The 26,650-nt window shown below is 43.8% G+C and overlaps 1 protein-coding gene across 1 annotated transcript in view; it reads left to right on the top strand.

Annotated features, from left to right (window-relative positions):
- LOC118380694 (GDNF family receptor alpha-4-like) overlaps positions 1–24,885 on the top strand; it is a 70,169-nt gene extending 45,284 nt beyond the window's left edge. The window contains exons 2-8 of the mRNA XM_035767677.2: positions 11,031–11,306; positions 12,432–12,512; positions 18,283–18,628; positions 19,423–19,532; positions 20,772–20,906; positions 23,031–23,194; positions 23,514–24,885. Coding sequence (XP_035623570.1) covers positions 11,031–11,306; positions 12,432–12,512; positions 18,283–18,628; positions 19,423–19,532; positions 20,772–20,906; positions 23,031–23,194; positions 23,514–23,654 — 1,253 coding nt within the window. The 3' untranslated portion in view covers positions 23,655–24,885. The remainder of the gene's footprint in view (positions 1–11,030; positions 11,307–12,431; positions 12,513–18,282; positions 18,629–19,422; positions 19,533–20,771; positions 20,907–23,030; positions 23,195–23,513) is intronic.
- Positions 24,886–26,650: the final 1,765 nt, after the last annotated feature.

Raw genomic sequence — 26,650 nt, 5'->3', positions numbered from 1 at the left:
AAAGGCTCCCGGTGTTAATCCAGTAGAGCAACAGAGAAGGGGTTCTGGTGGTAATAGACCAACAGAGAAAGGCTCCCGGTGTTAATCCAGTAGAGCAACAGAGAAGGGGTTCTGGTGGTCATAGACCAACAGAATAAGGCTTCCGGTGTTACTACATGAGACCAACAGAGAAAGCGTTCCTGTGTTTATACAGTATACCAACGGAGAAAGGGTTCCGCTGGTAATACTGTAAACCAACAGAAAAGGGTTCTGGTGGTAATAGACCAACAGAGAAAGTGTTCCTGTGGTAATAGAGTAGACCAATAGAGACATGGTTCTGGTGGTACTAGACCAACACAGAAACTGTTCCGGTGGCAAGATAGTAGACCAACAGATAAATGGTTCCGCTGGTAATACAGTAGCCCAACATAGAAAGGGTTCTGGTGGTGATGCAGTAGACATACAGAGAAAGGGTTCCCTGGTTATACAGTAGACCAACAGAGAAAAGGTTCCGCTGGTAATACAGTAGACCAACAGAGAAGGCATTCCGGTGGTAATAGACCAACAGAGAAGGCATTCCGGTGGTAATAGGCCAACAAAGAAAGGCTCCCGGTGTTAATCCAATAGAGCAACAGAGAAGGGGTTCTGGTGGTAATAGACCAACAGAGAAAGGCTCCCAGTGTTAATCCAATAGAGCAACAGAGAAAGGGTTCTGGTGGTAATACAGTAAACCAACAGAAAAGGGTTCTGGTGGTAATAGACGAGCAGAGAAAGTGTTCCGATGGTAATACTGTAATCCAACAAAGATAACGTTCCTGTGGTAATGCAGTAAACCAATAGAGACATGGTTCTGGTGGTACTAGACCAACAGAGAAAGGCTCCCGGTGTTAATCCAATAGAGCAACAGAGAAAGGGTTCTGGTGGTAATACAGTAAACCAATAGAGAAAGGGTTCAGGTGGTAATAGACCAACATAGAAAGGGTTCTGGGTGTGATGCAGTAGACATACAGAGAAAGGGTTCCCCTCGTTGTACAGTAGACCAACAGAGAAGGCGTTCCACTGGTAATACAGTAGACCAACAGAGAAAGGGTTCCGGTGGTAATACAGCAGACAAACAGAGAATGGGTTCTGCTGATAGTACAGTGGTCCAACAGAGAAAGGGTTCTGGTGGTAATAGACCAACAGAGAAATGGTTACGGTGGTAATAGACCAACAGAGAAAGGGTTCGGTGGTATTACAGCAGACAAACAGAGAATGGGTTCTGCTGATAGTACAGTGGACCAACAGAGAAAGGCTCCCGGTGTTAATCCAGTAGAGCAATAGAGAAGGGGTTATGGTGGTAATAGACCAACAGAGAAAGGCTTCCGGTGTTACTCCATGAGACCAACAGAGAAAGCGTTCCTGTGTTAATACAGTATACCAACGGAGAAAGGGTTCCGCTGGTAATACTGTAAACCAACAGAGATAGTGTTCCTGTGGTAATACAGTAAACCAACAGAAAATGGTTCTGGTGGTAATAGACCAGCAGAGAAATAGTTCCTGTGGTAATACAGTAGACCAATAGAGACATGGTTCCCATGGTTTTACAGTAGACCAACAGAGAAGGCGTTCCGGTGGAAATAGACCAAAAGAGAAAGGGTTACGGTGGTATTTACAGCAGACAAAAAGAGAATGGGTTCCACTAATAGTACAGTGGACCAACAGAGAAATGTTTCCGGTGGTAATAGACCAACAGAAAGGCTCCCGGTGTTAATCCAGTAGAGCAACAGAGAAGGGGTTCTGGTGGTAATAGACCAACAGAGAAAGGCTCCCGGTGTTAATCCAGTAGAGCAACAGAGAAGGGGTTCTGGTGGTCATAGACCAACAGAATAAGGCTTCCGGTGTTACTACATGAGACCAACGGAGAAAGCGTTCCTGTGTTTATACAGTATACCAACGGAGAAAGGGTTCCGCTGGTAATACTGTAAACCAACAGAAAAGGGTTCTGGTGGTAATAGACCAACAGAGAAAGTGTTCCTGTGGTAATAGAGTAGACCAATAGAGACATGGTTCTGGTGGTACTAGACCAACACAGAAACTGTTCCGGTGGCAAGATAGTAGACCAACAGATAAATGGTTCCGCTGGTAATACAGTAGCCCAACATAGAAAGGGTTCTGGTGGTGATGCAGTAGACATACAGAGAAAGGGTTCCCCTGGTTATACAGTAGACCAACAGAGAAAAGGTTCCGCTGGTAATACAGTAGACCAACAGAGAAGGCATTCCGGTGGAAATAGACCAACAGAGAAGGCATTCCGGTGGAAATAGACCAACAAAGAAAGGCTCCCAACAGGTGTTAATCCAATAGAGCAACAGAGAAGGGGTTCTGGTGGTAATAGGCCAACAAAGAAAGGCTCCCGGTGTTAATCCAATAGAGCAACAGAGAAAGGGTTCTGGTGGTAATACAGTAAACCAACAGAAAAGGGTTCTGGTGGTAATAGACGAGCAGAGAAAGTGTTCCGATGGTAATACTGTAATCCAACAGAGATAGTGTTCCTGTGGTAATGCAGTAAACCAATAGAGACATGGTTCTGGTGGTACTAGACCAACAGAGAAAGGCTCCCGGTGTTAATCAAATAGAGCAACAGAGAAAGTGTTCCGATGGTAATACAGTAGACCAATAGAGAAAGGGTTCAGGTGGTAATAGACCAACATAGAAAGGGTTCTGGGTGTGATGCAGTAGACATACAGAGAAAGGGTTCCCCTCGTTGTACAGTAGACCAACAGAGAAGGCGTTCCACTGGTAATACAGTAGACCAACAGAGAAAGGGTTCCGGTGGTAATACAGCAGACAAACAGAGAATGGGTTCTGCTGATAGTACAGTGGTCCAACAGAGAAAGGGTTCTGGTGGTAATAGACCAACAGAGAAATGGTTACGGTGGTAATAGACCAACAGAGAAAGGGTTCGGTGGTATTACAGCAGACAAACAGAGAATGGGTTCTGCTGATAGTACAGTGGACCAACAGAGAAAGGCTCCCGGTGTTAATCCAGTAGAGCAATAGAGAAGGGGTTATGGTGGTAATAGACCAACAGAGAAAGGCTTCCGGTGTTACTCCATGAGACCAACAGAGAAAGCGTTCCTGTGTTAATACAGTATACCAACGGAGAAAGGGTTCCGCTGGTAATACTGTAAACCAACAGAGATAGTGTTCCTGTGGTAATACAGTAAACCAACAGAAAATGGTTCTGGTGGTAATAGACCAGCAGAGAAATAGTTCCTGTGGTAATACAGTAGACCAATAGAGACATGGTTCCCATGGTTTTACAGTAGACCAACAGAGAAGGGAATCTGGTGGTAATACAGTAGACATACAGAGAAAGGGTTCCGCTGGTAGTACAGTAGACCAACAGAGAAGGGAATCTGGTGGTAATACAGTAGACATACAGAGAAAGGGTTCCGCTGGTAGTACAGTAGACCAACAGAGAAGGGAATCTGGTGGTAATACAGTAGACATACAGAGAAAGGGTTCCGGTGTTAATCCAGTAGAGCAACAGAGAAGGGGTTCTGGTGGTAATAGACCAACAGAATAAGGCTTCCGGTGTTGCTACATGAGCCCCACAGAGAAAGCGTTCCTGTGTTAATACAGTATACCAACGGAGAAAGGGTTCCGCTGGTAATACTGTAAACCAACAGAGATAGTGTTCCTGTGGTAATACAGTAAACCAACAGAAAAGGGTTCTGGTGGTAATAGACCAGCAGAGAAATCGTTCCTGTGGTAATACCAATAGACCAATAGAAACATGGTTCCACTGGTTTTACAGTAGACCAACAGAGAAAGGGTTCAGGTGGTAATAGACCAACACAGAAATGGTTCCGCTGGTAATACAGTAGACCAACAGAGAAGGGAATCTGGTGGTAATACAGTAGACATACAGAGAAAGGGTTCCGCTGGTAATACGGTAGACCGACAGAGAAAGTGTTCCGCTGGTAACACAGTAGCCCAACATAGAAAGGGTTCCACTGGTAATCCAGTAGACCAACAGAGAATGTGTTCTTGTGGTAATACAGTAGACCAATAGAGACATGGTTCCACTGGTATTACAGTAGATCAACAGAGAAAGGGTTCAGGTGGTAATAGACCAACATAGAAATGGTTCCGCTGGTAATACAGTAGACCAACAGAGAAGGTGTTCCGCTGGTAACACAGTAGCCCAACATAGAAAGGGTTCCATTGGTACTAGACAAACAGAGAAAGTGTTCCGGTGGCAATACAGTAGACCAACAGATAAAGGGTTCCACTGGTAATCCAGTAGACCAACAGAGAAAGGTGCTGCTGGTATTACAGTAAACCAACAGAGAAAGGGCTCCGCTGGTAGTACAGACGATCAACAGAGAATGGGTTCCGGTGATAATACTGTAAACCAACAGAGAAAGGGTTCCTGTGGTAATACAGTAAACCCACAGAAAATTGTTCCGGGTGTATTAGGCCAACAGAGACATGGTTCCGCTGGTAATACAGCAGACAAACAGAGAAAGGGTTCTGCTGGTAATACAGTAGACCAACAGAGAAATCGTTCCGGTGGTAGTACAGTCGACCAACAGACAAATGGTTCTTGTGGTAATAGACCAACAGAGAATGGTTTCCGGTGGTAATACAGTAGACCAACAGAGAAAAGGTTCCACTGGTAATACAGTAGACATACAGAGAAAGGGTTACGGATGTAATAGACCAACAGAGAAAGCCTTCCGGTGGTCGTACAGTAGAACAACAGAGAATGGGTCATGTTGGTATTGCAGAAGACCAACAGAGAAAGGGTTCTGCTGGTAATACAGTAGACCAACAGAGAAAGGGTTACGGATGTAATAGACCAACAGAGAAAGCCTTCCGGTGGTAGTACAGTAGAACAACAGAGAATGGGTTATGTTGGTAATACAGTAGACCAACAGAGAAAGGGTTCCGGTGGTAATAGACCAACAGAGATATGGTTCCGGTGTTAATATAGAACACCAACAGTGAAAGGGTTCCACTGGTAATATAGTTAACAAACAGAGAAAGGGTTCTGGTGGTTTTAGACAAACAGAGAATGGGCTCCGCTGGTAGTACAGTCGACCAACAGAGATAGGGTTTCAGTGGTAATTTACCAACAGAGAACGGGTTCCGGTGATAATATAGTAGACCAACCGAGAAAGGGTTCCCGTTATTTTTTATTTTATTTTTTTAACCTTTATTTAACCAGGCAAGTCAGTTCAGAACAAATTCTTATTTTCAATGACGGCCTAGAAACAGTGGGTTAACTGCCTGTTCAGGAGCAGAAAGACAGATTTGTACCTTGTCAGCTCGGGGGTTTGAACTTGCAACCTTCCGGTTACTAGTCCAACGCTCTAAAAACTAGGCTACCCTTCCGCCCCGTAGACCAACAGAGAAAGGGTAATACTAACAGAGAAAGGATTCCTGTGGTAACACTTCCTCTGTTGGTCTCATGTAGTAACACCGGAAGCCTTATTCTGTTGATCTATTACCACCAGAACCCTTCCTCTGTTGCTCTACTGGATTAACAACGGGAGCCTTTCTCTGTTGGTCTATTACCACCGGAACCCTTTATCTGTTGGTCTACTGTATTGCCACCGGAACCCTTTCAGTGTTGGGCTACTGTATTACCAGCGGAACCCTTTCTCTGTTGGTCTACTGTAATATAACCGGAACCCTTTCTCTTTTGGTCTACTGTATTACCACCGGAACCCTTTCTATGTTGGTCTATTACCACCAGAACTCTTTCTCTGTTGGTGTAATACCACCGGAACCCTTTCTCTGTTTGTTAACTGTATTACCAGTGGAACCCTTTCTCTGTTGGTCTACTGTATTATCACCGGAACCCGTTCTCTGTTGGTAAATTACTGGTGAAACCCTATCTCTGTTGGTATTCTCTATTACCAGTGGAACCCTTTCACTGTTGGTCTGCTATATTAACACCGGAAGCCTTATTCTGTTGATCTATTACCACCAGAACCCTTTCCCTGTTGCTCTACTGAATTAACAACGGGAGCCTTTCTCTGTTGGTCTATTACCACCGGAACTCTTTCTCTATTGGTCTACTGTATTACCAGCGGAACCCTTTATCTGATGGTCTACTGCAATACCAGCGGAACCCTTTCTTTGTTGTTCTATTACCACCGGAAGTCTTTCTCTATTGGTCTACTGTATTACCAGCGGAACCCTTTATCTGTTGGTCTACTGTCTTGCCACCGGAACAGGTTCTGTGTTATGTCTAGTACCACCAGAACCCTTTCTCTATTGGTCTACTGTATTACCAGCAGAAGCCTTTCTCTGTTGTTCAACTGTACTACCACAGGAACACTTTCACTGTTGGTCTACTTCCATCGGAACCCTTTCTCTGTTGGTCTACTGTATTACCAGCGAACCCTTTCTCTGTTGGTCTACTGTCTTACCACCGGAACCCTGTATCTGTTGGTCTATTACCACCAGAACTCTTTCTCTGTTGGTCTAATACCACCGGAACCCTTTCTCTGTTTGTTAACTGTATTACCAGCAGTGGTAATAGACCAATAGAGAAATGGTTCCGGTGGTAGTACAGTAGACCAACAGTGAATTGGTTCCACTGGTAATACAGTAGACCAACAGAGAATGGGTTGCCGTGGTAATTTACCAACAGAGAAACGGTTCCGGTGGTAATAGACAAACAGAGAAAGGGTTCCAGGGGTAATAGACCAACAGAGAAAGGGTTTCCGCTGGTAATACAGTAATCAAACAGAGAAAGGGTTCTGGTGGTAATAGACCAACAGAGAAAGGGTTCCGGTGGTATTACAGTAATCTAACAGAGAAATGGTTCCGGTTGTAATAGACCAAAAGAGAAAGGGTTCCATTGGTAATACAGTAGACCAACAGAGAAAGGTTTCTGGTGTTAATAGACCAACAGATAAAGGGTTCCGGTGGTAATACACTAGACCAACAGAGAAAGGGGTCTGATGGTCATACAGTAGACCAACAGAGAAAGGGTTCCGGTGGTAATACAGTAGACCAACAGAGAAATATTTCCACTGATTATACAGGAGACCAACAGAGGATAGATTCCGGTGGTAATAGACAACAGAGACAGAGTTCCGGTGATAATACAGTAGTCCAACAGATAACGGGTTCTGGTGGTAATAGACCAACAGATAAAGGGTTCCGGTGGTAAGACAGTAGACAAACAGAGAAAGGGGTTTGGTGGTAATACAGTAGACCAACAGAGAAAGGGTTCGCTGGTAATACAGTAGACAAACAGAGAAAGGGTTTCAGTGGTAATAGACCATTAACTTCTTCGAGATAGGAGGCGCTCTTTTAATTTTTGGATAAAAAACGTTCCCGTTTTAAACAAGATATTCTGTCAGGAAAAGATGCTCGACTATGCATGTAATTGACAGCTTTGGAAAGACTCTGACGTTTCCAAAACTGCAAAGATATTATCTGTGAGTGCCCCAGAACTAATGCTACAGGCGAAACCAAGATGAAGTTTCATACAGGAAATTCCCCAGATTCTGAAGGCGCTGTGTTCCAATGTCTCCTTATATGGCTGTGAATGTGCCAGGAATGAGCCTGCCCTTTCTGTCGTTTCTCCAAGGTGTCTGCAGCATTGTGATGTATTTGTAGGCATATCATTGGAAGATTGACCATAAGAGACTACATTTACCAGGTGTCGGCCCGGTGTGCTGTGTCGAAATTATTGCGTAATCTCCAGGTATTCCATTTCTTCAGAAGAGAAAGTCAACTGCCATGAAGGATTTATCGTCGATAGATATGTGAAAAACACCTTGAGGATTGATTCTAAACATTGTTTGCCATGTTTCTGTCGATATTATGGAGTTAATTTGGAAAAAAGTTTGCGTTTTAATAACTTAATTTTTGTTTTTTTTCTTACCCAAACGTGATGAAGAAAACGGAGCGATTTGTCAACACAAATAATATTTTTGTAAACACGGAACATTTGCTATCTAACTGAGAGTCTCCTTATTGAAAACATCCGAAGTTCTTCAAAGGTAAATTATTTTATTTGAATGCTTTTCTGTTTTTTGTGAAAATGTTGCCTGCTGAATGCTAACGCTAAATGCTACGATAGCTATGAATAGCTATCAATACTGTTACATAAATGCTTGTTTTGCTATGGTTGAGAAGCACAATTTTGAAAATCTGAGATGACAGTGTTGTTAACAAAAGGCTAAGCTTGAGAGCTAGCTAATTGATTTCATTTCATTTGCGATTTTCATGAATAGTTAACGTTGCGTTATGGTAAAGGGCTTGAGGCTGTAGTCACGATCCCGGATCCGGGATGGCTCGACGCAAGAAGTTAACGAAAGGGTTTCGTGGCAATACAGTAGACCAACAGAGAAAGGGTTTCAGTGGTAATAGACCAACAATGAAGGGGTTCTGGTGGTAATACAGAAGACCAATAGCAAAAGACTTCTGCTGTTAACCTCTTGCGCCGAGCCATGCCGGATCCGGTATCGTGACTACAGCCTCAAGCTCATTACCATAACGCAACGTTAACGATTTCTAAAAATCGCAAATGAAATGAAATAAATATGCCTGCTCTCAAGCTTAGCCTTTTCTTAACAACACTGTCATCTCAGATTTTCAAAATATGCTTTTGAACCATAGAAAATCAATAATTTGTGTAAGAGTGTTGATGGCTAGCTTAGCATTTAGCGTAGCATTTAGCACGCAACATATTCACAAAAACCAGCAAAGGAATCAAATAAAATAATTTCAGAACTTAAAAAGAACTTCAGATGTTTCAATGAGGAGACTCTCAGTTACATAGCAGATGTCCAGTTTTTCCTGAAAGATTCTTTGTGTAGGACAAATCGCTCCGTTTTGTTACTACACATTTGGCTACCGAAACGAACCGAAAATTCAGTCAAACTTTTTTCCGAATTAACTCCATAATATCGACCGAAACATGGCAAACGTTGTTTGAAATAAATCCTCAAGGTGTTTTGTCAAATATCTCTTCATTGATATGCTGTTCGTGGAAGCATGGTTTTTCTCAGAATCCCATGGAAAAATACCAGCAGCTGAGTTTTGCGCACAAATTTCCACGCAGGACACCGTGCGGACACTTGGCAAATGTAGTCTCTTATGGTCAATCTTCCAATGATATGCCTGCAAATACGTCACAATGCTCCAGACCCCTTGGGGAAATGATAGAAAGGGTAGGCTCATTCCTGTCGCATTCACAGCCATATAAGGAGATAATGCAAAACGTAGCCTCAGAAATCCTGTTCATTTCCTGGTTGCAGAAACATCTTGGTTTTGCCTGAAGCTTTTGTTCTAGGGCACTCACAGTGAAAATCTTTGCAGTTCTGGAAACGTGAGAGTGTTTTCTTTCCAAAGCTATCAATTCCATGCATAGTCGAGCATCTTTTCGTGACAAAATATTGCGCTTAAAACTGGCACGTCTTTTTATCCAAAAATGAAATACTGCCCCTAGAGTCTTAAGAGGTTAATACAGTAGCTCAACAGAGAAAGGGTTCCGGTGGTAATAGACCAACAGAGAAAGGATTTCAGTGGTAATTTTACCAACAGAGAAAGGGTTCCCGTGGTAATACAGTAGACCAACAGAGAAAGGGTTCTGTTGGTAATACACTTGCACAACAGAGAAAGGGTTCCGGTGGTAATAGACCAATGGAGAAAGGCTTCCGATGGCAATACAGTATTCAAACAGAGTATGGGTACTGGTGATAATACAGTAGACCAACAGAGGAATGGTTCCACTGGTAATAAACCAACAGAAAAAGGGTTCCAGTGGCAATAGACCAACAGATAAAGGGTTCTGGTGGTAATACAGTAGACCAACAGAGAAAGGGTTCCGGTGGTAATACAGTCGACCACTCAACGAAATCGAGTGGCCTGCTCCAAGAAGCCATTCTTGTGATTATTGTGACTTTGTCATTGTTTGTAAGCTTGTGTAGTCAAATTCATTTATGATCGTATGCTATCCATTTGTTGTTTGTATGCTGTTCTTTGTATGACATTTTAATATTTGATAATTAACCAATGATATTAGGCCACTCTTGGCCATGATTACAGACACCTGTGTCTTTTGACACTAGATAAACGAGTCATCCCGCAGTGTTATTTTAAAACATTTTTTAATTTCACCTTTATTTAACCAGGTAGGCTAGTTGAGAACAAGTTCTCATTTGCAACTGCGACCTGGCCAAGATAAAGCATAGCAGTGTGAACAGACAACACAGAGTTACACATGGAGTAAACAATTAACAAGTCAATAACACAGTAGAAAAAAAGGGGAGTCTATATACATTGTGTGCAAAAGGCATGAGGAGGTAGGCGAATAATTACAATTTTGCAGATTAACACTGGAGTGATGATAAATGATCAGATGGTCATGTACAGGTAGAGATGTTGGTGTGCAAAAGAGCAGAAAAGTAAATAAATAAAAACAGGATGGGGATGAGGTAGGTAAAAATGGGTGGGCTATTTACCAATAGATTATGTACAGCTGCAGCGATCGGTTAGCTGCTCAGATAGCAGATGTTTGAAGTTGGTGAAGGAGATAAAAGTCTCCAACTTCAGCGATTTTTGCAATTCGTTCCAGTCACAGGCAGCAGAGTACTGGAACGAAAGGCGGCCAAATGAGGTGTTGGCTTTAGGGATGATCAGTGAGATACACCTGCTGGAGCGCGTGCTACGGATGGGTGTTGCCATCGTGACCAATGAACTGAGATAAGGCGGAGCTTTACCTAGCATGGACTTGTAGATGACCTGGAGCCAGTGAGTCTGGCGACGAATATGTAGCGAGGGCCAGTGATTATACCCTGATGAAGACAGCTTGGCTGTCGAAATGTTGGTAATTACATATGTGCATCTGAGCTCCTAGAGTGTGCGGCTCTCTTTTATTTTCAAGTTTTCTACTCCGCTAGCCAGCACCTCGCCTAAATAGGTGTGCGTTTTTTTTTCTTCAAGACCTATTCTTAGCATATCTATAAAGTACATCTTAATTATTCTCAACTTTCTTCCCCTCCACCCTCCCACTCCCCTCCTCTGACCTGTAGCCCTGCAGGTAGTTCTGTCAGCAGGCAGAGACTGTCTGGTGGCGGGGGACTCGTGCTCCAGCGACGAGACCTGCAGCCCACGTCTGCGGACCCTGCGTCAGTGCGTAGCGGGCAATGGTAGCATGAAGCTGGGCCCCGGGGCCCGGAGCCAGTGCGCCAACGCAGTGTCGGCACTGCTCTCCAGCCCCCTGCATGGTTGCCAGTGCAAGCGAGGCATGAAGAAGGAGAAGAACTGCCTCAGCATCTACTGGAGTCTCCATCAGTCTGTCATACACGGTGAGCAATTTAGTCAAGTGCTCGGTCGTTTGTATTGGATGGGACAACGGCCAAGTCCAATTATGTAACACAGGTTACAGATTTAACTCTCTACACAGAACATAATGTGGCTGATGCAGCTTAGTCATGATGCCTGGCAAACAGTCAGCTATCAGTCACTAAACCTGGTGTCACTGTGGAACAATTGACTGAAGGTCCTTGGAGAGGGGTATTCTGTATTAACCTGCACGAGAGCTAGTAAACTACTACAGGAAATTAATAATGTATGAATTAGCCTTGGCCATTATCCAGAGTGTCATGCCTTCATATTGACCTTATGCTATACCGGGATATTCAGTAATACCAGCCCTGTTTTCAAACCCCATTGATACTCTGTAATCCGAAGGTTAGCATTGCCAACAACTACATGTAAAATCCCATAGAGAATGCTAACTAAATGTTAATGAGCGCATTGCGAATATTTTGTACAGTTTCTGACCTAAACTATACAATTAACTCAAACATGCTACCCACAGTTTGCTGCACGCACCAAATAAATATTAGCCAGCAAGGCTCTTGATCCAGGAGGGGATTCTCTGCTGTTGGAAGAAGCTAACCACTTAGCTAGATAGCTATCTAGCTACTAAATTAGCATGCCAAATGCACAACTGAAGAGCATTTAGCACATTTTAGACAGTTAACTTAATAGTTCTACGATATCCAGATGGAAAACTTTTAGTAGAGAATTCTATACCTTAATTATATCATCTGGTGCATGCTGCACAACAGTGAGTAACTCACAAGGCTCCGGTCTCTAGTCTGAACCCCACGTGACTGGGTACTACCGTAAGCTTCATAATAATGACTGGTGAAATGAAGAACACAATGTTCTTTCTCTCCTATTGCACAAGTTGACTGCAGGTATTTATTTAAAAAGTAGCTACAAATATTAAAATGTCCCCAAATTTTTTTAAATAAATAGTTTCAATGTTATTGACAAACCATCCCATGGCTTATTCCAGATACCCCTGTATACTGTATATATACGGTATACCATCCAATCCTAGCGTGAATCCAGTTCATTAGCTCCAAAGGGATAATGTGTCATTACCGTGTCATGCAATGTGTCATTCCATATACTCTCAGGACTCAACCTGGTAGAGAGTTACCCTTATGAAGCCATGGAGAGAGACTACGACTACGTTCGTCTGGCCTCCATCACAGCTGGTAAGTAAAGTGACCTCGGTTCGTTTTGATCTTACCTCAACCTTTTCACCATGAACCAAAGGATTAATGTTGAAAAGAACCCGTCTTGTATCGTTTAGGTCCCCTGGAAGGCAGCCTTAGGCATAGAATAGTCCACATTGTGTCCTGGAGGCATAGTTAAAAATGAAAGCATCAGAAAGAGTCTGAACACAATTAGCAATATTACAAATAATATGTTTCAAAGACCCTCATTTACATCTGATTTATCATTTAATTTTGAGGAAGACAAGTACAGAAGAACAATGAACCAGACCAATAGAGGAACTAGATTAGAATGTATTCATACCCCTTCACTGTTCCACATTTTGTTGTGTTACAGTCTGAATTCATTACATAATGACAAAGTGAAAACATGTTTTTAGAAATGATTGCAAATTTATTGAGAATGAAATACTTAAATATTACATTTACATACGGTACCAGTCAAAAGTTTGAACACACCTATTCAACACATGGAATAATGTGTTTACCAAAAAAGTGTTAAACAAATCAAAATGGATTTTATATTTGAGATTCATCAAAGTATCCAACATTTGCCAAGAGTCTCTGGACTACAGACTGTCGCTGGAGGCTCTGGACCGCAGACCGTTGTTGGAGGCTCTAGACTGCCAACCGTTGCTGGAGGCTCTGGACTGCCGACCGCCGCTGGAGGCTCCGGGCCATGGATCGTCTCTGGAGGCTCCGGGCCATGGATCGTCACTGGACTCTCCGGGCTATGGATCATAACTGGAGACACCGGGCCATGGATCATCACTGGAGGCTTCAGGCCATGGATCATCACTGGAGGCTTCAGGCCATGGATCATCACTGTAGGCTTCGGGCCATGGATCATCACTGGAGGCTCCGGGCCATGGATCATCACTGGAGGCTCCGGGCTATGGATAATCACTGGAGGCTTCGGGCCATGTATCATCACTGGAGGCTTCGGGCCATGGATCATCACTGGAGGCTTTGTGCCATGTATCATCACTGGAGGATTTGTGCGTGGAGCTGGCACAGGACGTACCAGGCTGGAGACAAGCACTGGAGGCTGGGTGCATGGAGCTGGCACAGGATATACTGGACCGTGGAGGCGCACTGGAGGTCTGGATCGTAGAGCTGGCACAATGCGTCCTGGACAAATGACCACCCTCGCACAGCAAGTGCGGGGAGCTAGCACAGGACGCACTGGGCTGTTAAGGCGCACTGGAGACACAGTACGTATGACCGGGACAGGATATACAGGGCCGTGGAGGCGCACTGGAGGTCTGGAGCGTAGAGCTGGCACAACGCATCCTGGACAAAGGACCACCTTCGCACGGCAAATGCGGGGAGCTGGCACAGGACGCACTAGGCTGTGAAGGCGCACCGTAGAGCTGGCGCAGGATATCCTGGACACTGGAGGCGTACTGGAGACCAGGAGCGCTGAGCCGGCACAACCCGTCCTGAACAGATACCCACTTTAGCACAACAAGTGCGGGGGGTTGGCACAGAATGCACCAGTCTATGGAGGCGGACTGGAGACACGGTGCGTAGAACCGGAAAACATGGCATCTGAACGGTGACCAACTCCACACGGTGAGTACAGGGAGTTGGTTCTGGTTCCCATCTTGGCTCCGCCAACCACCCAAATCCTCTCGGGCTTCCGTCGTGGTCGCGAACCCCAGTGTCATCGTTGTTCCTCCCTCGCTGCTTCCGACTGCTCCCATGGCAGGCTTTCGTGTCTTGCCAAGACTTCCTCCCAAGTCCAGAATATTCTCTCCTCAACCTCCTCCAAAGACCAGGATGCCATGTCCTCCCGGGCACGCTGCTTGGTCCAGTTGTGGCAACTATACACAAAGGCAACTATACACAAACAAGATCCCACAACAAATAGGTGGGAAAAGGCTTCCTAAATATGATCTCCAATCTGCCTCTGATTGGGAACCATACCTGGCCAACATAGAAATAACAAAACTAGAATGCCCACCCTAGTCGCACCCTGACCTAACCAAAATAGAGAATAAAAAGGCTCTCTAAGGTCAGGGCGTGACAATTAGCAAACAGGAAAATGCTTATCCAGAGGGGGAGCTCCTAGTGGCCAGGGACTTTAATGCAGGGAAACTTATCAGCATGTTAAATGCGCAACCAGCGGGAAAAAGTTCTAGATCACCTTTACTACACACACAGAGATGCGTACAAAGCTCTTTGCTTACAAGCAAAAATTAAAGCAGGAAGTACCAGTGACTCTGTCTATAAAAAAGTGGTCAGATGAAACAGATTCTAAACTGCTTTGCTAGCTTTGCTAGCACAGACTGTTCCGGGATTCTTCCGATGGCATTGAGGAGTACACCACATCAGTCACTGGCTTTATCAATAAGTGCATTGAGGATGTTGTCCCCACTGTGTATGTACATACCCCAACCCGAAGCCATGGATTACAGGCAACATTCGCACTGAGCTAAAGGGAAGAGCTGCCTCTTTCAAGGAGCGGGACTCTAACCCGGAAGCTGATAAGAAATCCCGCTATGCCCTCCAACAAACCATCAAACAGGCAAAGAGTCAATACAGGACTAAGATCGAATCGTAGTCCTCCGGCTCCGATGCTCGTCGGATGTGGCAGGGCTTACAAACTATTACAGACTCCAAAGGGGAGCACAGCCGAGAGCTGCCCAGTGACACGAACCTACCAGACGAGCTAAATAACTTCTATGCTCGCTTCGAGGCAAGTAACACTGAAACATGCAAGAGAGCATCAGCTGTTCCGTACCACTGTGCGATCACGCTCTCCACAGCTGATGTGAATAAGACCTTCAAACAGCATTCATAAGGTCGCAGAGCCAGAGGAATTACCAGGACGTGTACTTCGAGCATGCACTGACCAACTGGCAAGTGTCTTCGCTGACATTTTCAACCTCTCCCTATCTGAGTCTGTAATACCAACATGTTTCAACCAGACTACCATAGTTCCTGTGGCCAAGAACACTAAGGTAACCTGCCTAAATGACTACCGACCTATAGCGCTCATGTCTGTAGCCATGAATTGCTTTGAAAGGCTGGTCATGGCTTACATCAACACCATTATCCCAGAGACCCTAGACCCACACCAATTTGCATACCGCACGAACAGATTCACAGATAATGCAATCTCTATTGCACTCCACACTACCCTTTCACACCTGGACAAAAGGAACACCTATGTAAGAATGCTATTCATTGACTACAGATCAGAGTTCAACACCATAGTTCCCTCAAAGCTCATCACTAAGCTAAGGACCCTGGGACAAAACACCTCCGTCTGAAACTGGATCCTGGACTTCCTGATGGGCTGCCCCCAGGTGGTGAGGGTAGGTAACAACACATCCGCCATGCTGATCCTCAACACGGGGGCCTCTCAGGTGTGTGAGCTCAGCCCCCTACTGTACTCCCTGTTCACCCATGACTGCATGGCCAGGCATGACTCCAACACCATCATTAAGTTTGCTGATGACACAACAGTGGTAGGCCTGATCACTGACAACGATGAGACAGCCTGTAGGGAGGAGGTCAGAGCTCTGACCATGTGGTGCAAAGATAACAACCTCTCCCTCAACGTAATCAAGACAAAGAAGATGATTGTGGACTACAGGAAAAGGAGGACCGAGCATGCCCCCATTCTCATCGACAGGGCTGTAGTGGAGCAGGTTGAGAGCTTAAATGTCCTTGGTGTCCACATCATCAACAAACTTAAATGGTCCAAGAACACCAAGACAGTCATGAAGAGGGCATGACAAAACCTATCCCCCCTCAGATCCTCAAAAGGTTTTACAGCTGCACCATCAAGAGCATATTGACTGCTTGCATCACTGCCTGGTATGGCAACTGCTCAGCCTCCGACCACAAAGCACTACAGAGGGTTGTGCGTACGGCCCAGTACAGTACTGGGGCCAAGCTTCCTGCAATCCAGGACATCTATACCAGGCGGTGTCAGAGGAAAGCCCTAAAAGTTGTCAAAGACTCCAGCCACCCTAGTCATAGACTGTTCTCTCTGCTACCGCACGGCAAGCGGTACCAGAGCACCAAGTCCAGGTCCAAGAAGCTCCTAAATAGCTTCTATTCCCAAGCCACAAGACTCCTGAACAGCTAATCAAATGGCTACCTAGTAGGTGAACGGATGATCTCCGCATGTGTGGTTCCCACTGTGAAGCATGGAGGAGAAAGTGTGACACTGTCTATGATTTATTTAGAATTCAAGGCACACTTAACCAGCATGGATACCACAGTCTTCTGCAGAGATACTCCATCCTACCTGGTTTGCGCTTAGTTGGACTATCATTTGTTTTTCAACAGGACAATGACCTAACACATCTCCAGGTTGTGTAAGGGCTATTTGACCAAAGAGAGTGATGGAGTGCTGCATCAGATGACCTGACCTCCCCAGTCACCTGACCTCAACCAAATTGAGATGGTTTGGGATGAGTTGGACCGCAGAGTGAAGGAAAAGCAGCCAACATGTAACGTGTGCACTGGGAGTCGGGAAGCAAGATCAGGGAGTGAATCATTTAATTAATAAATTAAACATAATACAAAACAAGAAACACAAACAACACACAGACAGGAAACTGAAAGAGAAACAATAACACCTGGGAAGGAACCAAAGGGAGTGACATATATAGGGAAGGTAATCAGGCACGCGCTGGTGTGTGCAATGATGGTGACAGGTGTGCGCCATAACAAGCAGCCTGTTGACCTAGAGGCCAGAGAGGGAGTATACGTGACACAACAAGTGCTCAGTATATGTGGGAACTCCTTCAAGACTGTTGGAAAAGCATTCCAGGTGAAACTGGTTGACAGAATGCCAAGAGTGTGCAAAGCTGTCATCAAGGCAAAGGGTGGAGAAACTCTTGAATGAGTAGGTGTGTGCAAACTTGACTGGTACTGTAAGTAAAATGCACCTTTGGCAGTGATTACAGCTGTGAGGCTTTCTGGGTAGGTCTTTAAGAACTTTTCACATCTTGATTGTGTAACATTTGCCCAGTATTCTTTTCAAAATACTTCAACCTCTGTCAACTTGGTTGTTGATCATTGCTTGACAACGATTTTCAGGACCTGCCGTAGATTTAAATCAAAACTGTAACTCGACCACTCAAACATTCACTGTGTTCTTGGTAAGCAACTCCAGTGTAGATTTGGCCTTGTGTTTTCAGTTATTGTCCTGCTTAAATGTGAACTCATCTCCCAATGTTTTGTGGAAAGCAGACTGAACCAGGTTTTCCTCCAACTCAAAATCTAGGATTTTGCCTGTGCTTAGCTCCAGTCCTTAACGATTACAACAATAGCCATAACATAATGCAGCTACCACTGCAGAGATGAGGTAGTCATTCTAAAATAGTGTTAAACACTATTATTTCACACAGAGTGAGTCCATGCAACTTATTATGTGACTTGCTAAGCATATTTTTACTCCTGAACTTATACAATAACAAAGGTGTTAAATACTTATTGACTCAAGACATTTCAGCTTTTCATTTTTAATTAATTTGTAAAAAATAAATAAAAACATGATTCCACTTTGACATTATAGGGTATTGTGTGTAGGCCAGTAACCCCCCAAAAAATCTACATTTAATCCATTTTAAGTTCATGTGGTATCACAACAAAATGTGGAAAAAGTCAAATTTCTGAAGGCACTGTATCACTGATAGGTGATATACCATTTACCCAAAAAGTATTTTTATGACTTTCTCTTGTTATTGTATGGTTCTCTGATCCCTCCTTCCCCTTCCACCAACAGACTCCGAGGCTGGTATGGTGACGGTGAACCGCTGCCTGGATGCAGCCAAGGCATGTAATGTCGACGACCTGTGCCAGAAGCTCCGCACAGAGTACGTATCTGCCTGCATCAAGCCCTCGGCCAAGTCTGGCCTCTGCAACAAGGCCAAGTGCAGCAAGGCCTTACGCCGGTTCTTTGATCGCATCCCTCCAGACTACACGCATGAGCTACTCTTCTGCCCCTGCACGGACACTGCGTGCGCAGAGCGACGCAGGCAGACCATAGTTCCCGGGTGCTCCTTCGAGGGCTCGGAAAAACCCAGCTGCCTGACACAGATGCGTATTTGCAAGGCTGACTATGTGTGCAGGTGAGTGAGACGCTCCAGTAACACAACATATTGACTTATATCCTTTGGGACATAGAGCACATTGAGCTGTTACTGTACCACTTCTTTCTGTTCTTGGTCAAGTTGTGCCTCAGCTCGCTCCCAGAGAGGTAGATCTCTGCCAGCTCATCTCTTCCAGTCTTGTACTCTCAGAGTATAAGATGTTTAACAGTGGCTCCCAAACTTGTTGTCACTTTTAAAGAAAAACTGTGACCCACCAACTCAACCAAACAAAGACATTCTTTAGTCCTGACCCAGACAGTACCAGCTGTGACCAACCAGTGGGGCCATGACCCATTATTTGGGAACCACCACTCTATCAACACACAAAACAGAACAAGCAAACCACTCAATCAACAAAATGGTTCAATAGTCTACCCCCAACCCCCCTGGAGAGTGTGCTGCAATAACACATCAAATATTTAACACAGATAAAACATAAGATGGATTAGAGTTATCGCTCATTGCAATTGTTGGTCATGAACATTATTTTCACCCCCCCCCCCCCTTTTACTGCTCTGGGGCTGAACTAATGATTCTGGCTTGTGGAATGAAACAAATAAAATAAACCAATGCCCCTCACTGCAGTTTGCCACATAGCCTTAAACATACGAGTGTTGTACCTAATCTATAGCACATGGAGATAGCGAAACCCTCTCTTCCTCCAGTGAAAACCATTCAATAAAACATGCTATCTTTACGGTATGCCATAATTGTAATTGGTGTCCGGCCCTTGCTCACTGCTAAACAGTGCTAGTTGTATTGGCTCTGTATAGGTCCCGCCTGGCTCAGTTCCAGTACGACTGCCAACCAGCCGAGTCGTCTGCCAACGGTTGCAAGCAGGGGAACTATGGAGCCTGTCTACTCGCCTACACAGGCCTGATAGGTGGGTACAGAGATGGAGAGAGCGAATGTGAAACGGATGGGAGAAAGCCGAACATGTGGAGGAAAGGGTAAATCGATGAATAAAGAACAGGAGAAAGAGAAAATTAAGTGTTTAACATACAGAATGTGAGTGGAGAAAATGTAACTAGCCTACAGTGTACTGAAATGGAGAAAGCAGTTAGATACAGGGGAAATGAGGAGTGAGGGAAGGATAGAAAAGGTAAACTAATGAATAAAGAACAGGAGAAAGAGTGAAAGGAAATTATTACTTTGGCGGGGAAGTGAAAGTTGCTATTTAAAGGAGCTACATGTAACCATTTAGCAATAATTCAGATTCCCTTGTGGTTTTCAAAATATATCTTAGAAATAGCATAAATAGCTTATGCACTGCTTTCTGACCTTATCATAACCCAAATTACATCTGCTGCATGGGCGAAAGGTAATGTTATGTTGTTTATGTTTGCAACCTTACGAACGAGAACCAATCATGAAACAGGAAGATGCTGATGCATGTACCTACACGGAAACTATTTTCTATTTGCAGGTGGAAATGCTAGATGTACCTTCTTTAATACTGTAGGCCTATAATGAATGAGTTTGAGTAGGATTTGAGTAGATCTTATTTGTGGAGGTTTAAAGCAGTACAGATATAGGATCTTAATTTGAACCGTATTGTCGTAGAAAAACAATCCTGCAGCAACAGGATTTCAAAAATTAGTCCATAACGTTGCTTGATCAGTGATTAGGCTATTAGCTTTGTTTTATGCACTCGCTCAAAGAACGTCCGCTTCTTTTTCATGCTCTTCAAAAGAGCACAAAGCGACCTAATGCATTTCAAGAGCTTCCTATGGTGCCCTTCAGCACAAACAAACACTTGGCATTTTCATTCCTGGCCTGTATTTATTAAGCACTTGAAAACTTTCCACTCCATTTCAGAACTTGGGAGAGAAATGGCACAACAAACACTTCTAAACGTTTTCAAAGGAAGCACAAATTGAAGCGTCTTTGACTTCATAAAAACAAGCAGCAGATAACTGCCAAGAATTACCCTCAACACACTTGCATTTCTGCTAATTTCTTGAACAGTATTCCACCTTACATTGTGCGAGTGAACTGTGAATTGCAAATACTGTTCATAAATGTTTTAGTTTCTATAACATTGTAAAAACAGTCTTGTAACAATCGGTCTTTGGAGGGAATAAATATTTGATACTGAACTGAGCACACATTGTTTTTACAGGCAGCTCGATAACTCCCAACTATGTGGATAACTCCACGTCTAGCGTGGCCCCATGGTGCTCCTGCTCTGCCAGTGGGAACCAGAGAGAAGAGTGCTCCGACTTCCTGGAATACTTCACCGACAACGTCTGTCTCAGTGAGTGGCTCCCAATGGCTCCTAATCCATCAAGTCACCACTGAAAGCAGTCTCCAGTGACTTAGGCTGGAGGTTCCATAGGGCTCTGGTCAAAAGCAGTGCACTATATAGGGAGTAGGGTTTATTATGGGATGCAGCCTTAGTGTAGGGTTGTGTTCACTAGGCATGAAATGAAGGAAAACAGCCCAAGGTACTATCTGAACTTTTGGAAATATTTTGAAACAGTTTGCTATGGTGTTCCCTAATGAACATGTTTGCAAGGTTTAGACTGGGGAAGAACAAGAGCAACATCATCTTGTATCTCAAAAAAGCGCTATTTCTATAAAGTATTGTTCCTTACGTTCTAATGGGGCGGTTTCGTGGAAGGTAGTGATCACTTACAGTTGAATAGCCATCGTGATTGTTAGCGTGAATGTGTGACATCTGTAGCAGGTTTTAGGGGATAAAGCAGAACTCCATGAGTTCTGGGGATTGTGCCTGTCAGTAGCCTACACTCTTAGAAAAAAGCGTTCCAAATGGTTCTTCGGCTGTCCCCATAGGAGAACCCTTTTTTGGTCCCAGGTAGAACTATTTTGGGTTCCATGTAGAACCCTCTGGGGAAAGGGTTCTACATGGAACCAAAAGTGTTAGGTTGGTTATTAGCACCTATTTTTTCTAACTATGTACTGGTAAATGTATTTACTATACTTGATTTAGATTTTTGCTTAGATTTATTTTCTCTCTGAGGAATGATTCATCCAACACTATGGTTTTCTATTACAATAATTGGTCTGCGCAACAATGCCTTTGGAATTATTCAACTTGTTTTTTTCTTGATGATGGAAATAAGGGATGATGTTACTCCTTGTTGAACCTAGCCTATTTTCATTGATGAATGGCTGCTGTTTTCCCTGAGTGAAAAGGAAATAGGTTATCCCTGTGATTCTGAAGGAATCACTTATTTATGAATTCACCCTCTCCGTCTTAACGACTTGTGCATTTATTCCTGTTTTAACAGTTTATGTAAATATTGGCATAGAAGACTCAACCTACAAATTTAACCCATAATGACACAGTAATAATTGCGTTATTACATGTAATAAGTGTAATATCACCTCACATGATGGGAGGCAAGCTAGTTCCACCATGGTTTACAGAAAGGGAAACAAGGATGAAAGAAAATATGGTGCTTGTGCGATATGTTTATGATCCCTTGTAGAAGATGAAGAGTGCTTCAACCACATGAACCAGACCTTCACTTTCAGCTTTGTTTCAGGAGCATCATGCGTCAGCACCGTGACTCAGTACACACATTTCCCTGGGATTTTTTCTCTCTCACCCTAATGGTCTTCCATCTCTATTCCAATTTTGCTTGTGCCCTTTCTATGTAGTGAATACTTAATTGTCCTTATTATTGACTTTGCTACAGTGTTTTTCATCTGACCTGTTTAAACAGACAGGGGCTATCTTCCTCCCGGAGAGCGCAAGGTAAATCTGGTTTCCACCTGATAGTATGGGCACAAAGTCAAAATGAGCTTTTTGGGTTAGAGGGAGACATAAGGTTTGAAGCATGGATAAGGTTATGGTTAAGGTTAGGTTTAAAATGAAATTGTAGAAATAGGCAGGCTTTATGACTTTGTGGCTGTGGTAAATGGTGACGACCAGTAACTCTAAAGCCATTAGATAGCCTCTCCTCTCCTCTCCTCTCCTCTCCTCTCCTCTCTCCTCTCCTCTCCTCTCCTCTCCTCTCCTCTCCTCTCCTCTCCTCTCCTCTCCTCGTGACCTCTCCTCTCCTCAGTGGCCTCTCCTCTCCTCGGTGGCCTCTTCTCTCCATGACAAAAAAAGACACAGAGCGAGGTTCCAGTCTTGTTTGGCCAATGCCACTCGTCTGTGAGTTAATGAGAGGATGTGGAGAGGCAGGTGCAGTTGGGGAACCTGAAGAGAATACTGAGTATTCGCCTTTTCTTCTCCACCGAGCAAATCCAAACTTGCCAGAGCCAAGCCACTCAGGCAGAATGCAGAATGGGTGCAGTAACTGAATGTGGGCGTGATTGGAAATTGGTGAAGACGTGTCAGGTCCATTTCGGGAGCCTTGAGTCAAATTGTCTGTTTTCAAACTGTGGCTGTTGTCATCTTGTTAAACAGGGAATGCCCTCCTGGCATTTGGGAGCGGGACAGATATGGCGCCCACTCCCAGTCTATCGGGACTGCTCAGCCCTGCCGCAGGCAGAGAGAACCATGCCACCACCCCTCTGCCTGCTACCGTGGAGACCACACGGAATGTTCTGGACCCAATTATACCAACACAGGTGTGGTGATTGTTTCATCAGGGTCAGAGCTAGAATGGGATAAAATATATACTTGTTCAGTTGTTTGTACAGTATAAAGATTTGCCAAGAGTTGAAACCTTTGCCAGTTAAGTTCAGGGAGGTTACAGTTGCATATTTACAGTACTCCCACCCGATCACCCTTGACCTTTGAAATTTGAATCAGAATGATGGAGCATATCTTAGATTTGGCCCTCGACAGTGAATAATACCTCCCTAGTTTTGTTCTGTTCTGTTTCAGGCTAACCATGTGGGCTTCAATGTTTTTTGGTCAACATTGATTTCTCTTTCTCACCCTTAGGCCAGCGGAAATGACCGACTGTGGGGAGATTCTACCCTCCCATTGGATGGGCTCCCAAACTCTGCCCCCGCACTTGGCCTTCTGCCTCCAACGGCCTTTACCGGCCTTGTGCTCCTACCTTTGCTCTTATATGGACATTAAAGGAGGAAGCACTGCCAAGGACCACCCATAGAGCAGATGGGATGATTTGTTGACAAATTCTAGAGAAATTTGACTCTTTGGCCAATAGGCTTCTCCTCCTCCGAAACATGTACAGCATAGTCGTTTTTATATTTTTGTGTCTTAGTGGTTCAACTGCATCTGCGAGCCATTTAAGTGTACAGAGAGGGACTGAGACAGATTGAAACCAATCTGTACACTTGTACATTGTTATCGCTTCAAGTCAAGATAAAAGTACTTTTTATGTGGACTAACCTACCATCCAGCTATCCAAGCACATCCATTGTTTTCAAGAGTGAATTTAAAAAGCACCATTGGAAACTACGCGGTTATCCATTAAGATCTATATATAAATGGAAAGCTCTTAGCTAAAATGTTGTCAATGAACTGCGAAACTTTGTCTTTATTTGGTACTCAACTGCACAAACTGATTGGAAAAGACCCTTGAGGATATAAGTGCTTTAATACCGTTCGCTTTGACTTGACTGAAGGAGGAACATTATTTCTAATCGATACTGGAATGGTAGAGATGGACAATGGAGCTACGGCTTATTCAGCCATTCTGGACAAATACCCTGACTCAGATCATTCCGAGTGCTGTCGGCTACAAGAGATGTGGACACCTCAGAATACCTGGACCTAATGATTATCATGCCCGCAGTGAAGATTGGGCTCTTTGTCTACTGCCAATTCATTTGTTCTCACTAATGATTAGCTAAGTGTTCATTATAAAACACTTTCTTCTCCTTTGTTGAAATGAAGTTATGAGCAAACAGATTCTCTTTGTGTACAGTACCATTGTTCTGTGTTTGTGTGGAAGCACTGCCCTCTGTTCCTCATTGTGTAAATGGACATTGTTTAAAGGGTGTCGGAATCGGTGTGCCATATTGGAAGAAAGACTTGCATCTCAACATTTCGGGCTAAATTTGACCCTTTTCACACTACTGAGCCTAGCCAAGAGAAGCCGAGCTGTACTGTGCTGGCCTCAACGCAGCCACCGTAGTTGCTGAAACCATGCTGGAATGCACAATGTGAAAAGAAAATGCCAGAGCCAAAAGCAGAGTACAGTTTGGGTCAGCACAATAGTGTGAAATGCGGTATATATTACCTGTTCATAATAAAAGATGGTCATGAATGATGTTATCGGGAGGACGGAAATGTTCCAATGTCATAGGAATCATTTGAATTGCTGCCAATAAAAGCTGTCAGAAAATCCAATGCTTCTCTCTTTCCGAATATACAGTAAATGTCCTGTTCAGTGATTGGACAATAAACATCCTTATCAGTTCTTCAAAAAAGCAATTAGATTATGACAATTCAAGCAGATTTCTATCCCATAGAGCTTTTGCTGAGTACAGTAATATGTCTATTTGTTTATGTTTGTTCTAATATTAATTGGACCATAGGGGTATGGGTTGGACGCAATTAACGGCTTGATTAATTAAAGTTGAAAAGTTGAGGTCTTATCAGGCACCGTATACGCAAAGAACACTAATGACAACTCTAAGTATTCTGCACATTTCAATAATGGAAGAGAAGGATGCCTTGGAGAGCGCCATGATTAGAAAATAAACAGAGAAGTAGCTGTGAGGTAGAATCAGTCAGGTGAATCCAAGCCGTTTCACTCTCAAAAACAACCGTCTGGTGGCCAGCTCTTCTATTAAAAATTATTTGGAAACCAGGGAGTGGGTTGGCAGTGTGTATTACTACTGTAAGCAAAGGGCTTTATACAGAAATTCAGCTTTACAGTGTGATTGAAATTTAAAGGCAATCCCTCTCATTGCTAATGGAGCAGTGCACACGCTCCGGCACTCTACATTCTTTAAACCGCTCTGCTCTCACATGAAAAAAAAACTGCTGCTCCGAATTCGCTCCATTCATTAAAATCACAATTCAACCAACACCCATCTAATTTTGTGACTACCTGGAACTACCATTTGGTTTTGAAGTTCTGAAACAAAATTCTAGTATTTTAATGAACATGAAAAGGTGAATGTAAGAAGCACTCATAATTTCATGTCATTTTAAACAGCATATTAACACACTAAATAGGTCAGGAACCAGATAGGGAGCCTATTATTTCAATTATTTCAAGGCTATAGCCTACAAAGAAATACATTGTGAGGCATTTGAGAGTGCGACACTAGGCTGGTAATGTAAAGGAAGTTTGTTCTGAAGTGTCTATTCTATATGTGAGAGATATAAGAAAGATCAGGAAACAAATTTTATTCACATGTATTTAACCCCTTATTTCCGTCACTAAACAGTCTCCATATATACTTCCATAATTTCGACTGGTACCGGGGGACCGTTAGACGTGTGTAGAGCAAAACAACCAACACATACCAACTATTTAGTTTGTGAGAGTCTCACCTTTACACAGAGGGGACATATTAGTGTGTAGGCCAAATTGTTCGGATGCTAGTGACGGAAGTTGGCAGATCACCTAGATCACCTAAAATCATCGTAGAGCAAAATGGAGAACACAATTGTGTTTGTGAGAGTCTCATCTTTCCGTAGACAGGTTATAATAGTTTGAAGGCCAAACCGTTCGGACGCTATAGATGATTTTGTGTGAAGACCGATTTTTGGGATGTCTCATGGTCTGAATCACATTTCACTGCAGATGCGGCAATTGTCACATCTGCTCCTGCCACACCCCCTAGTGACATCCGGTGTCTGCAGCCATTCCCCTAGTTCTCCCTCTCTGTGTCTGATTGTGTGGTTGGAGACAGGTGTGCTGGAGTCAGAGCAGTTCCCCACCAGCTGCAACCCGTTCCATAATCAAGACCTCTACAAATACTCAGTCCTGCCACTTCCACTCTGCCAGATCGTTATCTCTGTTCAGTCAGTCATGCTTCTCGGTGTTTGTTATTATTTAAGATCCTGTATCCTGCTGTGCCGGTTTCCTTGCCTGAGGCTGTTTCTCCTCTTACTACAGTCTTGCTACTCTGACTCTGGTTCCTGTCTCCTGTTCC

Source organism: Oncorhynchus keta, chromosome 4 (assembly GCF_023373465.1).
Source record: "Oncorhynchus keta strain PuntledgeMale-10-30-2019 chromosome 4, Oket_V2, whole genome shotgun sequence".
Taxonomy (NCBI): Eukaryota; Metazoa; Chordata; class Actinopteri; order Salmoniformes; family Salmonidae; genus Oncorhynchus; species Oncorhynchus keta.
Note: the sequence above shows the minus strand (reverse complement) of the source record. Positions and strands in the feature narration are given on the sequence as shown.